Below are 16,130 nucleotides of genomic sequence, written 5' to 3' on the forward strand. Positions count from 1 at the left end.
CTGAATGCCTTTAAAACCAGACTGACCACAAGATGGGCAGGCTTCAGATTATCATCTGCACTGCATTTTCTCTTCCTTCGAGAGCCGTTGAAATAACAATGTAGAAATTCCTGTACTGGTTAAAGCCATACCTGATGTAAAATGTAGGATGTTTGGGTTTTTTGCCTTTTTTTTATTTATTACTTTCTTCTAAAGGTAATCCTAGACATTAGTCTTGCTTGAGACATCTCTTTTTGGGGGTATGGTTCGATCCTCAAGCCAGTGCAGTTTTTGGTGCATAAATCTGTTTGGTGGTGCGTATTACCTTATTGAGCTTATTTCTGTCTACTTACCTACAACTTGTATTCTTCTATTTGTGGCTCAGCCCCACAGCTTGGCTCTGTACTGGGCTTTTAATGAATATTTATTTTATTTGGGTGATATAGTGGGTCAGTACCATGACACTGGGAAGTGCTGACTGAATTGTGTGCCGGGAGAATTCACTCTCCACCAGCCTCAAGACCAGGTGTTCCTGGTTAAATATAGGCTCTTTCCTCTTTTATATTTAACTGGTTTCTCCTGTGCTACAGGGTGCGTTTTCCTGTTGGTAAACATTTTCGGTCTTGAGTCTAGTGCACTTTTAAAACTCGTTAATTAATGCATTAGTACACTGTGTACACACTCGGGCTCTCTTTTTTTCTCCCAGCGCTGTCTTCGGTTCCTGCTATGCACCTTCACATAGTGTATTTGGGTATTGCTTGGTTTGCCTGTCCTGTATACATTACTAGTGTTTTTATGTACACACTGATTTTGAGATAGACTGTGGCCACGTTCCTTACGAGTCTGTTTTCTAACTGCTCCTAATTCATACGCTCAAGTACTTGCTTACTGAAGTTGCACAACTAAAATAATTAACTTGCTATTTTTCGGGTCCTCATATCATTGCATTGGCCTTGCTCTTTCTGCTTGCTTTCTTCTTCTGTATGCGGTAGCAAGCTATACTTGTGATTCATTTTTTTAAAATTTATTATTTTGCAACCATAACAGCAGCTGCGGAAGGAGGTACCAGTTGGGCAATGCAGATGGGTGGGACTGCGTAACTCTATAGTCAAGAGTAACTCAGTATTTGATGCCAGTGTACCAAAGCTTTGATTTTAATAAAACATTTACTAATGGCCGCAAGAATTTGGGAATGGGCTGTGAACATTCGAAGAAAGATAGTTTGTTGGACAGATGTACAAACATTGGTGATTCTTTAGTAAATGGTAACTGGTAGTAAATACATGCTGGTAATATGCTTATATTACTTTTAGATTCACCGTATGGGTACTAATTCTCTAGTTTAATAAAATGTTTAAATATGACCACTAAGTAGTTGAGGTAACTTTCAGTATTGTTATGGAAACTGTGTGGAAATGGCTTCTTATGCTGATGTTTTATTCATTTGTTAGTTGAATGCAAGGTTTCTTTAGTATGTTATTGATTTCTAATGCAACGCTCATCTAGGAGGGGAATGTATTACTTTTACAAGATCAGAACAGACAGCTGGGAATATTAAACCTTCATATCTGGCTCAAGGACAGAAATTAAATAGTTTTATTCTGCCCAGGATGCTGACTATTTGTCCTTAAAGAAAGCCCATCATGACCATCCCCTTTTCAGTTCTGAGCGTATGCTCAGAACTTAAGACACTATATTATAAATGTTCATTTAAGTGGAAACGATTGCTGGCGTCTTTTTAATGTTCTGAGCCACGGTGTCCTTTTTACTTGAAGCTGCACAAATTTATTGAATTTAAACGTTTTGGCAGGTGTCATACCAAACTTTCCAAAACAAACCATCTTTGCTCGGTGGCCAATAAATATGAACGTTTTCAAGGCAAGTGTTATTTCTCCCCAGTTCCTCTCCCCTTAAGGAATCAGATTTATGCTGAAAATTTCTTACCAGTCCTAATCACATTGGCATATCTAAGATAATACAATAATTATCTAAGAAATAAATATTGATACAAGTTATTAAAATATGTAAAACCTAATATGCCCAACCTTTTAAATACTTCTCCTTTTCTTGTAGAGGATATTTTCTTCTCCTTTCAGAGGAAACGATATGCATACCATGTACGTTGGCCTGGAGTCAGCAAAGGTCATTGCTTTTTGTAATGCAAATATCTTCTTTCTGGGAATCGACTTTTTGTTTTAAATTGCCTTCTCTTTTCCTGGGGCCAGTTGTTCAAACCAGCTTGAAATGAGTGTCCCGCTTCACATGTATAAACCTCACGCTTTTGAAAATTACATATGTGGAACTGTACTTACCTTTGGAGATGATAAAAGGGAGTTTGTCACTTGGAAATTATGATACATTGAAAGATGCTTTTTTGTAAACTTCTGAAGAAATGAGCGTGTACAATCTGCAGAAGCTTTGTTAATATAGCGTGCACAAAGCATAGTTTGAATTTACATGATATGAAAGTATGAGACTTAGCCAGTAATGTCCAGTTTAAAACAAAAAGCCTATTTATGAAGCTTTTTTTTTTTTTTTTAAATCTTCATGGAATAAGGTGCTACTTGTATCAACAACTGGATTACCTAATTTATGGGAATTATATATTTATTTTCTTTAGTCAAGAAACTTTGTCTGAAAAGCATAGCTCTTGGACAAAAATATACGTAGTTATTTATATATTGCAACATATTAATACAGACAGGGCTTGCGTGGTCTGTTTTAAGTGTTAACAGATACTGTGATTCCAACCAGCCATCGTTCCTCTGCTGTGGGAATTACGACCCCTGGAACACCTTTACGAATTGCTCCGATGTGACATATATTTCAGTCACCTCTGATAAGACGTTCTGTTTAAATAGGTTATTACAGCATCAGTGCCTTTACCATTAGGGCTTAGTCTGAGATATCCTGGGGAATACCTGTGCTATCGGTTCTCTCAGTAGGCTTTTTACAAGTTTGGTTTTTTATTGCATTTAGCTACTCATGTTTCTCACCTGGAGAATGTGTCCGAAGAAGAAATGAATAGGCTCCTGGGGATTGTATTGGATGTGGAGTATCTGTTCACCTGTGTCCACAAAGAAGAAGATGCGGACACCAAGCAAGTTTATTTCTACCTGTTCAAAGTAAGCTGAACTTGTGTAGTGTCTTCTCAGGTTTTTCACTCTCTCACACGTAAGCCAATTTCACTGCCCCTCATGCATGTATTGACTCTATCTGGTGAGACTTTTTTTCTCTAGTGTGATGCTCTAGCGGCTAACTATGTGCCTAGACGTTGTGGTACTTGCAATGTACCGTATCTTACTCCAAAAGTCACCCAGGTGATTCAGGAGCTGACCCTGAGTCCCATCTATAAACTGTGCAACCTGCAAGCCTTACCGTCTTCGCTTACACATCGGGAAAAGTCAGTTGACATAAATGCTAACTTAGCTGCCTACATTTGCTCAGAGAATCCTCTTATATGCATTTCAAAGAAGGTGAATTCACAGTGAAGTTTAGTAGCTATAAATTTAGATGACTAAACAAGCAGATATATAGCCAGGAGATTTTCAACACTGCTGGCAGTGTGTTGTGCGCCTGTGACTTCCATTGACCCTATGTATGCAAATATGCTAATTTTAAAAAATTTATATATTTTTAACAGCTTTTGAGGAAGTGCATTTTACAGATGGGAAAACCTGTAGTAGAAGGATCTTTGGAAAGTCCCCCATTTGAGAAACCTAGCATTGAACAGGTAAACAGTCAACATGTGGGTTTGGTTGGTGTGGGATTTTTTGATTTGGTGGAGGTTTTTGGGGTTTGTTTGTTTGTTTGTTTTGGGGTTTGCTTTTTTCTTTCCTTTTTTTTTTTTTTGTAAAGGTAGGCATAGGTTTTGAAAACATGGCATTTTAGGCAGTTTGCAGCTGTTTCTGTGTATTACTTAGGACAAAGCAGGGGACTGCAGAAGGCTTCTGCTGCTGCTTCCCCTTTAGTGTTGGTACAATAGTTACATTATTTGACTTCTCTTGTCATTCATCTTATGCTTTAATGAAAACTGACTTTTTTTGTGGTTTTAGAGAAGGAACTTAAAATACTACTTTTATGTGTGGCAGTTCTAATCTTTGTTTCAAGTGATGAAAAATGCTGTTGAAGTTTTGAAATCCAATATTAAAATGACACGTCTTCTGCAAATCAATGAAAATGTTACAGTCCAGTTCAGTGAGATCATAGCCTTCTCTTTCAAAGGGTACACAACAAAAAACAAAGCCGAAACCAAAGAATAACTGAGGCTTTTGTAACTCTCAGTGGATAAAGAACATATGACAAATTCAGATTTTGGTTAAGCTCCTGAGAATGCACTTTTGGCAAACAAGTGGGCCCATTAGCTCCAGTGAGACTATGCAGAGGCTCACATACCTCGCTGAAACAGGAGCTCGATGTTTTCCCATCAGTGGATGAACGGATGCTCTATTGTTAAACAGGATATTTTAAATGAGAAGACCGTTATGTGTAGTAATTATTTCCTTGCAACTCTCACTTCTTATAATTTAGGGAAATCAAAACATTTTATTGCTGAATTTCGGGGAAGACTTCACCTTAAGTTCTCCTTTAGTTTGAGTATAAACAAAGAATAAGTGTATGTAATCTCCTAGTCCTTAAAATACACTGTTAAAAAGGTTTTGTACAATATAATTTTTTGTCACATTCTTCATACCGTTCAATTTGCTTAAGAAAGTAAAGCGTAGAGATGAAAGGGTAATTCTTCTTACAGTTTGCTTTGAAAAAATTCTCCCTTAAAATAGACCAATATTTTCAATTCTGTTTTTAGCAGTTCAGCAACTCAATCACACAAAGTTATTTGCTAGGCAGCAGTATTATAATTGATTTATTTTTTTTATATATATATATATATATAGCAGCACTTTTAGTCACACATTTTAACTATCTTCAGTAGTTTTTTTTAAAGTGGACAGTATACAAAGTGCAATGACGGGACATTCTTGTGAAATACTGGCACTTCCTGAAGAAATAATATGATGCGTAGACACAAAGTTAACTAGAAGTCCACAAGCCCTAGTCTAATATTGAAAAGTAGCTGGAGAAGTTTATAGGTGATACTTGATTTGCAGAGGACATAAATAATGCAGCATGGTTGTCAGCAAAATTGTGCATATGTGAGCATATAGAAGAAAGCCTACTGGATCTTTCTCTGTTCCCTGACAAAGTATTTTACTTTGCGAAGCAAGGGAAAATAAAGAATTTTCCTTCTCTCCCTGTAAGTCAGCTGCTGGGGGTGGATAGAAGAAAAACATCTGGATGTACCTGCTGCTGTGTACAGGGGAGCCAGCTTGTGGCAGCTACACGAGTAGCTGAGCAAGGAGTTCATGGTCTCCGGTATTTGTTTTCTTTCTCATGTAATGCAAGTTCAGGGTTAATAAACATAAAGTAAGAAATGTTCAAGGACACTTCTACAAAAATTATGGCTAAATAATTGAACATAATTTTCTTCTGTTTTAAGGGTGTGAATAATTTTGTGCAGTACAAATTCAGCCACTTACCCTCAAAGGAAAGGCAAACGATAGTGGAACTGGCTAAAATGTTTCTGAACCGCATTAACTACTGGCACCTGGAGACACCTTCGCAGCGACGACTAAGATCACCCAATGATGATATTGCGGGTTATAAAGTGAATTACACAAGGTAACGCTGCCTGTGACTGTTACAAGTCTTGCTAACAAATATGGCATGTACACACTTCAGGAATACACCAGTACCTGTACGCCATAGGTGCACCTTGTGAATTTTTTGCAGTCATGGAGCTTATATGAAAACCTGACGATTTTAGAGAGACTATATCAGTTTCACACGCATGCTTGTGTTTTGAGAGGTGCGCTTTATCAGCCAAGAACAGGGCGTAGAGCTCGCGAACATCTGTACCTAACAATGCTTTTGCACGTCCTGTGTTTGCAAAGTTGCTCTCAGTCTTCTTAAGAAACGAGCCTCGTGTAAGATCCGTACTAAAAATTCAGGCAAGTTGTTATTCAACTTAAAAAAAAAAAAAAAAAAAAAAAAAAAAAAAAAAACATTAAGCATTGCAGAGCATCACAGTTTGAAATCAAATCATGGAAGATTTGAAAAATTAAAATAATTTTGTAAGTGCTTGAATACTAAATGGTGAGGAGATGCTATTAGGTTCCTTAAAATGATAGTTCTTCTTATGACCTTTTAATACGTTGTCAGAATTCAGAGGTATAACTTAGTCACTGGGGGCAGACGAGCTAGGATAAAAAGCTGGGTCTCTCTTAATTTTGCTTTTCTCATAACAGCCGTGCCACACCTTTTTCAGTTAGCACAGCGACAGCAGTCAAGGCTCCTGCCGGCGCGGGCAGCAGTTAACGCGCCGTCTGCGAGCGCGGGCAGCGGTTAGCCAACGTCTCTGTCGGCACACCTGTTCCCAGGAACGGCCAGGGACATTTTTCCTGGCTGAGGATGAGCACTGCCTTCTGGCCACTCTTCCGGCGGCCTTTCCTCTGAAAAACAGCTCCATGGAAGAGAACAGCAAATCCTGGTGTGAGTTGAGACTGTGGCTGGTGATACAGCAGACCCTGCTGTGCCTGTGCCCGCCCGGGATGCTCTTCAGATGACCTGTCACCTCAAATAGCTACCTGGCGTAAAGGACAGTTACTGATAATCCACGGGGCTCCTAAGACCATGTTTGGTGTGTCTTTGCCCTCCGTTTGTTTGTGATATAGACGTCAGATAGCCAGGGTTGGTTGGAGTCAACTTTTATTGTTAATCGTTTTGTCACTTGCTGTTTCTCAAACCTCCCGGCCTGCAGTCCCTAAGGCTCCCGCCGACCCAAAGCGCTGACTCTTTCTGTCTGATCTAACCTGTCAGTGTGAGCTTTTCCCCTCCGTGGCGTTTAAGGCACTGCTCGGGGTGCTGAGGAAGCCGCTGTGTGCCATGGGTGCACCTCGTGAATTCTTGCGGTCACCGACTTCATTTGAAAACCTGATGATTTGAGTGAAACTGTATCAGAGTTTCGCATGCATCCTTTTGTTTTGAGAGATGTGCTTTATCAGCCGAGAACAGGGAGTAGGGGTCTGTGAACATCCGTATCTGACAACTCTTTTGCAACTCCTGTGTTTGCAAAGATTGAGACACGAGAGTTTGGGAGAGCGTTTTGAGACAGGCTGTACTTGGGGTCTGGATGAGAAAACCAGTGCAGGATCCAGCGCAGTCTGTTTGCAGCCAATTCTTAACTTTTTTTTTTTTAATTGTTGGAGCTTTCATAATGGTTGTGGTCTGATTCTGCTAAAGCTACAGATACCATCGACTGTTCATTTACACACAGATACTGAAATCTTGTTTATAAAATTAACAGATATCATGACCTACATAGTCAGTGTACTCCTGATCTACCTCTTCAGTACCATGATCCCTTTTCCAAGAAGAGTAACACGACACGCTATATTTTCATATGTACTTCTTAGTGCAAAACTCATTACAGAGGGAGTTACTGGTAAATGAAAGAGTATTGAGTCAGGGTGTAATGGGAAGAAGCCAGCTGGTGGGAGAGCAGGCTGGGAGTCCAGTCGGATTGGGGTGGAGATAGAAGTGTCGCCCCTTTTGTGTCTATGTGGGGAAATGCAGAAGTTTAAAGAGGGGAAAACGGGCCAGGCTAAGGGTCTTTGGAGTCGCAGTGAGGAGACGTGGGAGGCTGAACGAATGAGCTGTGGAGAGAATCCCTGACATCAACACGAATTTTATGTGATCTATGATTACTGTCTGGAACAAGAGCACTTTATGGAAACTAGACTGCAGAGAAAAAGAATATATGGAGACTTAAAAGTACTTGGCTGTCATTTCTTTAAAAAAGCTGGGCAATATAAATGCTGCTTAACTCTGTCCAGACTTGATGTGGAACTGATTTATATGGTCATATAGCTCTCAGCTGCATTATAAATGATGTGGATAGTGGTTTTATTGCATTAATTCATATGTTAGACGGTGATAGTTATCTGGCTTTTTTCCCCTTTACAGGTGGCTTTGTTATTGCAATGTCCCTCAGTTCTGTGACAGTCTACCTCGGTATGAAACCACCCAGGTTTTCGGTAGGACATTGCTTCGCTCCGTTTTTACTGTAATGAGACGGCAACTGCTGGAGCAGGCCAGGCAAGAAAAGGACAAACTTCCTCAAGAGAAACGAACACTAATCCTCACCCATTTTCCAAAGTAAGGGGTCGCAATGTGCCTGCATTCAAGGTTAACCAGTAGTATGCAACTTCGGCGTGGAAATGGAAAAATTACCTGCAGCTTAAAATAATTTCTCCTTTTATTCAGTAACAAGTAGATACCGCAGCTTTCTTTTCTGCCGTAGCTTGAACTAGTGTATTTTATGTACACAACCGCTTGTTTTGCTTTGTCCTAGGGCTTTACTTTATAAAAAGGATTATTCATCTTGCTGGGGGATTGTGCTTATTGCCTATTAGCAGGTATTGTTGGTCGCTTACTTTCTTTTTCTGTAGTCCTTGGAAGCAACATAGGTCCAGATCTCCAAAAACATGGTCGCTTCTGCTTTAGTGATGGAGCAGTAAAAAAGGGAGTGTTGTACTGGAGTTTATATACACCTAAGAATTTCAGTTTAATTCAACTTTGTACTAGGGAACAAATTAGTCATCCCACCCCCAGAAGAGTTGTGTTCATTTGACAGAGAGGAGAGTAGTTAGTATAAAGGTGCATCAGTGAATCCTAAACTCATGAATTTCATATTGACTACCTGTTCCAGTACTGGAATATTGATGCCAATCTCTCACAATTAAACAACAATAATTACATATTGGGGTATGTGGGAGAATGACTTGTCTCAAAACATGCTCAACTTTGACAGTCCTTAATTTCAAACATTTTACTGGCGGTTAAGGGTGGAGGTGGTGATAGGATCATTCATTGTATGCTTCCTGTTAAAATAGTGCATCACTTGAAAAATATCCTTATTTTCTGAGGGTGGCTTGGCTCTCTAGCCCATATTTTAAAAGTCTGTCCCTCCTAACAACAAAGGAACTGAACCTGCAGGAGAGCTGGTGGCACTGATGCTGTGCAAGCTGCTGTCTGGGGCTAGAGTGGGTTAGTGAATGAAAAGCAACGTGAGCTTTCCGACGCTGGGTAGAGCCAGGATTTGTTGCTCCTACTGTTAGTAATAACGTCTTTTACCACTTTGAAAAGCATAAACTGTTTATCAATTTATCAAAGATAAATTTTCATAGGTGAAAGCACTCTACTGAATTAAGATACTTAATGTCTACTCTGGCTTGTGATTTTGTGTGTGTTTTTTTTTTTTTTTTTTTAAAAAGGAATTGGCCAACAGCATTTTCTTACTGAATCATTAAATGTTTTTAAATTTAAAAAAGTTGCAAATGCTTATTCTGAAAAAGAACCTGTTTTGAATGATCCTATTAAGTTAATATTTCACCTGGTTTTGTGCCTAGGTTTCTGTCGATGCTGGAAGAAGAAGTGTACAGCCAGAATTCTCCCATTTGGGATCAGGATTTCATGGTGTCTAGTTCCCGAACTGGCCAGCTGGGAATCCAGACAGGTAATTTGCATTTAGTGATGGGTTAGGGAGCACCTGAATACAAAGATAAACCTGTACAACTGATGAATTCTGAGGAACGAGACTTAGATATGCAGCTTTATAAATAGCAGGCTATACTGAAATCAGTCTGCCTGGAGTAAGCACAGGTGTCTGACTCTCTGGTGCTTCCTCATACAAAGGTCCCATTTTGATGATGAAATCCAGCTAATTGAAGGTGCCAGTGGAGAAGGTTGGGTGCTGAGGCAAATTGCCTGAATATTCAAGTGGCACAAATGCGCTCAATGTGGGCAAGTGAGAATGGTCAGTGTTACCCAATGGCCGCGGTGGGTCACCTGCTGGACAGTGGTCCCCTTGCATGAGGACTCACGCCAGTCCTCCGACTCCCTAGCAGCAGGGATGTAGGGACCCTGCAGTAGGGAAGTAGGGACCTTCCACTTCAGATATCCCATTGCCTTTGCACACATGCCTTTGATTTTCTTGGTTTTGTATAGCTTTTCCTTGCTTTGTTATTCATGTGCCTCATTGGCTATTCTGCAGCTTTATTCACTTTACCTCAGTTAGGGTACTGAGGTATAAGTCAGCCCTAAAATTGCAGGGAGACATTAATGATGGTTTTCTTTCTCTTTCCCCTTCTCCTCTTCCTTTCTGCTCAAAAGTATTTAAAATCTATTTATGCAGCTCAGGGTTTGACTTCAATTTTCAGTATTTTAGGAAGCGAAGACTGGAGGCATATATTCAATATTTTGTAACAATTCAGTATTTTGAAACAATTGTTGATTATCAGTTGACAAAACCATCATGTCAGCACTTTATCCGATAGTGAATTTCCTAGAGTAGTAGGGAAATTCCACTGTGACAGATACAGGCTCTTTTTGTGAGAAATTCCTGGTCTGCACCATGAACTGGTGAATTATGCCTTAGGCACAAGTTCATTGCAACTCTAAAATCACGTTGCTCTCAGAGTTCATTCTATCATGTACACTGGGAGGTTGGACTAGATGACCTTTAGAGGTCCCTTCCAACCCAAACTATTCTATGATTCTATGATTTCTGCAGTGCTTCACTTTAATGTGCACTTCTTAAGCACTGGATTCTTGACATGAATATGGCACAAAAGAGGTGTTGCTGTTGATGATACCAGGATAAAGGCACGTAAAGAGAAAGTCTGCAGGTGTCCAGGCTACGAGCAGTCACCTCAATCCCCTACCTGCCTGCCAAAAGTCCTGACACAAATGAAAACTGGATGATTTGGGATAAGTGGTGTTTCAAAAAAAAAAAAAAATTAGAGAGAGAGATGTTAGTCTGTGGCTTTTTAAAGTAATAGTTTAATCCTCTTAACTCGTGCAACAACTTCTTCCTTTATTGAGTTTGTTTTGTCTTTGAATGCTGTTAAAGTGGACAGCTGAAGCTGAATGATGAGATTTTGCTTTTCAATAGACCCCTACAAAAAGCCTTTTCGTGAGGCTGAACTCCAGCAGGCTTGGCAGGTATGTGAAGGAATTTTGTTTTCTTAGCTCGTGCTCAGCACTGCAGAACAATAAAGCCTGATACTTGCAATGAAGTAAAGCTAACTCTGTCATCCAGCAGTAACACCGTCCCTCGTTAGGTAGAAGTTTAGAAACTGCTGACATTGTTCTGTTGCACAATGTTAGCTGTTACTTGGCAGGTGGTGGGTGTGAAATTGAGTCCCTCATTGTGACAGTCCTTCAGTGAGCACCGTAATGGGTTCCATGTCCTGATTTTTTTGTGTTTGTCTTTTATGCCATTCCAGTTATCAGTCCTCCTCCTGTTGCAAGATCTGTTTCATACAGTGCAAGTCCTTCGTCTCTGGAGCAGCCCAACAGTGGGAATATGAGTCCTGCTTGCAAAGTTTCTTCTGCCCTTGACCCAAACCTAGGTAACGAAGAGGGGGACTTGCTTTTGGGCTTCTGTCGATGTTATCAGTAGTTGCAGTATATGGTGACCATTGCCTTCACTCTGCAATAGCGACCTTGAGGTGTTTTTGCTAAAAGACATGCACACGCATACTTTTTCTCCACTATGGTAATGTTTAACTAGCAGAAATGGCAACTGTATTTGGAAAAAAAAATTGGTTTGTTTAAATTCAGTTAAAATGGGGAAAGGTTTGCTGGTGTCAGAGGTTGTTGAAAAACACTTTATTGGGAGTACATGTATTATGAGGCATGAAAAAAAGTTTCATTTAAATAAATACGGAGTAGAAGGGGCCATTGCTTTTTTTTTTTTTCCCCCCTCTTTCAAGGTACTGAAATTGCATACATTTGAGTAATACAGAAAAGTACAAACACACCAACCAGGTTAAATTTAAAACATGTATGAGGTCAAGTTAAAAAAAAAAAGTTTTGGGTAAAAAAAGTTGAATGCATAAATCGTCCTAATAAATCCTTTTTCAAACACCTCAGGATTAATGAGCCTGTCAAGAGAGTTTGTAGGTCAGAGAGATGATCACGAGCTTATGTAAAGTAACTCCTCAAGGAAGTAGAAAAAGCTAAATGAATTCTTAGCCTCGGTGTTCACTACAGAGGAACTTAAGGCAGCTCCTAAACTGCAGCTTTCTTTGTGGGACAAGTTGGGAAATGGTCTTAAAAGTGGGAATGAGTAGAAGATTATTTTTTTTTTTAATTACAGATCAGCAAAATGATTAGTAAGTAGTCACTAGAAGAATTGGGTTTTTTTTGAGAATGTGAAAAGAAATATGGGATCGACAAACTAACTATTAAGTTGTGCAGCTGAGCTGTCATTAGAATTGCCCTCAGCACTACAGAATTGAAACCACAGATGCAAAACTGTTTTTTAAAGTGATTATAAGACAATTCAGGAAACTGTCAATTGTAAGTCTCCTATTTCAGACAGTTAGAAGAAACAATAATAAACTGATTAAGAATGAAATGAATAAATGTGTGAGTAATGCGATGTGTGGAAATTCAGTGTGCCTTTTCTAGAACTCACAAATTGTATGTATCTGTGAAGGAAGTGGTGAGCATTTGGAAAGGGTTTTGTATACCTGGATTTCCATAAAGCTTTTGACAAATTGCTTCAAAAAATCCTGTTTTAAAACAAGAAATTAATCCCTTGGGAAATAAGAAGGAAGGTCCATTCACATATGAATAACTGTTTAAAAAGTAAGAAATAAAGAATAGGAATAAACTGTTTCTCAATGAAGGGAGGTTAACAATAAAATTCTATTGTTAAGAAAACAATTGTACTGCTTGAAAGTCTGAAAAGGGGAATGAACAGTTTGGTCCTCATATTTAGAGTGCTACAGCTGTGGAAAAACAATCTGTACAATATATGTAAAATAGTGGGCATAGTGGGCCCTAACTGCCTGGTTGTTTCAGAAAGAAGATCTTAAAGCTATTGTGGATTTTCCTTAGGGGGAAAAAAAAAAACCCAAACAAAACAAAACCAACTTATCTCACTGATCACGAAGGCAAAATTCTGTATCCTGGCTCTGACAATGGCCAGTATCTTTATGGAAAGAATACAGGAACAATGTAACCATGGAGTGATTTTTTTGTTTGTATGCTTTTCTAGTATTTGGCAGTTTGCTGCTTGGATAAATCCTGAGCCAGCAGCTGGATTTATCAGTGTTATTGTACCCACTAGTCCTTGGTGGACTTTTCTTTCATGAATTTGTTTAACTAGTTGCTTTTGCTATATTACATGTTGGTCTGCAGTTAGCAGGGCAGTTAATAATTAACATGGTATATTTTGATTTGGAAACTTCATATGGATTTTCTAAGTCAAATATATGTGACGTGTCAGACTGTACATGCTGCTTGGTTTACAAAAAGGGTGAAAGAAATCTATAATGGATACTTAATTCCAGTGAATCCCAAAATGGGATTTCATGTCATCCAAAAGTATGCACTGTAATTTGTGTATTGAGCACTGACCTTCCAAGACAGCAGCACAGAGGTTCACTGCAGAGGATGCTGAAGCAAAAAGAAAAGCAAATAGTTTCACTGTGAATTTACAGAGGTATAGGAGAAGGAGAGGTATATTCATCCTGCTTCATGCTAATATCCCAGTGCAAAGACAAAATTGTGATAAGTCTTGTTCGGATTGCATTTCTTTCTCTTTCTCCCTTTCTATAGGGATTAAAAAAAAAAATCCCCGAACTTGGCATACAAATTAAAGAATATAACAGAAGTGCTAGAGTTCACAGTGCTAGTCTGCGACAGTTTGGTTGTTCTAATTTGTCCTGGTTTTGTTTTATAGGGGAGAAGAGGAAAAATAATGAACCCTATTCTCTGGAGGATTCAAAAAGACCAAGGGTTGTGGGAGATATTCCTATTGAGTTAATCAATGAAGTAATGTCAACAATTACAGATCCTGCAGCAATGCTCGGGCCAGAGGTGAGAAATATATAGACCTGGTCTGTTTGCAAATGGTCTGTTTTCAATAAATGTTCCACCTGGATAGAGTATGATAAGCTAAGAGTCCACAAAACTTACCATGCTGTCAGTAAGAAAAATAGAGACTTTCAAAGAGTATGATTAGGTGAGCAAAAGGTATTGATGAAATGCATCATTAACATGAAGAACAGTTCTACAATTTTTTTAATGCATTGTGTACTGTTTGCAAAGAGACTTGGAAACTAGTGATAGTACGGAAGTAGATCCCAGGTTATTTTGCATGGTACTTCTGTTACAGAACAGTTCCAGAGTATGCTTTTTATTGTTAATCATAGATGGAGCTGATAAGGTAAATGGGGTTCAAATATTGCAGCAGAATTAAAGATCCAAAGTTAAAATCTCTGTTTAGTGCAGAAGGGCTGATCTAAACAGCTATTTGCTCTGTCTTCCACAGTTGCTCTTTTTCTCTGCTGGAAGAGAAAAACAAACAGAACTGCAGAATTGTGCCATGTACAGAATTGCACACTTTTTTTTTTTTTTTTTGGCTGGCTTTTCCTCCTTCTGTTCCCTTCGCCAGGCTATGTTTTGCCAGCAGCTCTTGTTTGCCAAGGTTTAGCTAGAGACTGCTGAAGATTTGGAACCACCTACATTTCTTACTCAAACTATGTACTGTGACTGATGGCTCTGCATATTACAAATGCTGTGCCAGTCTGGCTGTTGGGGCTGGCACTGACTAGAAACCCAGCAGCCAAACTTTGCTCTTAAAAGTAAACAGTATGTGCATGCAGAGATGTTTTGGCGTTGTAAAATGATCTTGGAAAAAAAAAAGTTAAATAAATTGTCTGTATTAATTTCATCTCCATTCAAATATATGGATGCAATTTCTAGATATGTAACAGCAAAATCAGTAGGAATCAAAATGTTCTTTTTGGGCTCTTACGATAGCAGCATAGATAGTGGAAAGCACTACTAAAATGAAAAAATATGACTTTGCGTGCACCGCCATTAAAATATGTGATTTGCAGTATGCGTAGGCAAATCCACTACTTTTGTCCAAGCTGGCTAGACTAAAGAAAATATGAAGACTTAGTGGCATAGGCTTCAACTGGATGAGTGCTGTCCCTCGGGAGATTTTGGAACTTGTTGAGTCATAACCATCGCTGTTGGTACCTAATCTTTACCAAAAGAAGTTTGAATAAGCCTTTGTACACTGTAGTGGAGACTTTTATCCAGCTTATTTGATGGTGTCATTTCTGCTAAAAAAAGGTAATCATTGGCAGCTCTATTTTTGTAAAAAGATGGCTTGGAAAAAACAGAGGGTTTCATTTGATTGTTTGTTAAGGCTGTTCCATTAGAGGATGTGAAATATCCAAAATGTGATTTTGTTCCTCTTTTGTGTGGTACAGACCAACTTTCTCTCGGCGCACTCGGCCCGGGACGAGGCGGCGAGGCTGGAGGAGCGCAGGGGGGTGATCGAATTCCATGTGGTTGGCAATTCCCTGAACCAGAAGCCCAACAAGAAGATCATGATGTGGCTGGTTGGTTTGCAGAACGTGTTCTCCCATCAGCTGCCTCGAATGCCGAAGGAGTACATCACGCGCTTGGTCTTTGATCCGTGAGTACTGCTGGGGAGGGGTTTGGCGGGTGAGACGGAGAAAGCCTGGTGCTGGTTGCAGGCAGCGGTGTAGGAAGGGGCCAGCTGAGGTGGCGTGGAGGGCAGCTCTGTCGTGCTACCCTTTTCCCATCTTTTCAAGCCCCCATAACTTCTGGCCAATCTAGTTGGATTGTACCCAAATACTATCTTGGAGGCTGTATTAGTGACAAGTGGCTTCTTGTTGTGGGACTGTGGTGGGTTGACCCTGTCTGGATGCCAGGTGCCCACCAAAGCCGCTCTGTCACTCCCCCCCCCTCAGCTGGACATGGGAAAGAAAATACGATGAAAGGCTCGTGGGTCGAGATAAGGGCAGGGAGAGATCACTCAGCAACTACCATCACGGGCAAAACAGACTCAACTTGGGGAGATCAGTTTAATTTATTACCAAGCAAAACAGAGTAGGGTAATGAGAAATGAAAACTATATCTTAAAACACCTTCCCCCCCTCCCTTCTTCCCAGGCCCAACTTCACTCCCGATTTTCTCTACCTCCTTCCCCCGAGCAGCGCAGGGGGACGGGGAATGGGGGTTGTGGTCAGTTCATCACA

General features: G+C 39.8%; 1 protein-coding gene across 1 annotated transcript in view; it reads left to right on the forward strand.

The window, feature by feature from the left end:
* KAT2B (K(lysine) acetyltransferase 2B) overlaps window positions 1–16,130 on the forward strand; it is a 37,140-nt gene that overhangs the window by 3,209 nt on the left and 17,801 nt on the right. The window contains exons 3-10 of the mRNA XM_009329518.1: window positions 2,959–3,104; window positions 3,623–3,712; window positions 5,477–5,658; window positions 8,002–8,193; window positions 9,447–9,553; window positions 11,325–11,450; window positions 13,793–13,929; window positions 15,336–15,544. Of these exons, the coding sequence (XP_009327793.1) occupies window positions 2,959–3,104; window positions 3,623–3,712; window positions 5,477–5,658; window positions 8,002–8,193; window positions 9,447–9,553; window positions 11,325–11,450; window positions 13,793–13,929; window positions 15,336–15,544 (1,189 nt within the window). The remainder of the gene's footprint in view (window positions 1–2,958; window positions 3,105–3,622; window positions 3,713–5,476; window positions 5,659–8,001; window positions 8,194–9,446; window positions 9,554–11,324; window positions 11,451–13,792; window positions 13,930–15,335; window positions 15,545–16,130) is intronic.

This window comes from Pygoscelis adeliae, unplaced genomic scaffold (genome assembly GCF_000699105.1).
Source record: "Pygoscelis adeliae isolate BGI_AS28 unplaced genomic scaffold, ASM69910v1 Scaffold8, whole genome shotgun sequence".
Classification (NCBI taxonomy): domain Eukaryota; kingdom Metazoa; phylum Chordata; class Aves; order Sphenisciformes; family Spheniscidae; genus Pygoscelis; species Pygoscelis adeliae.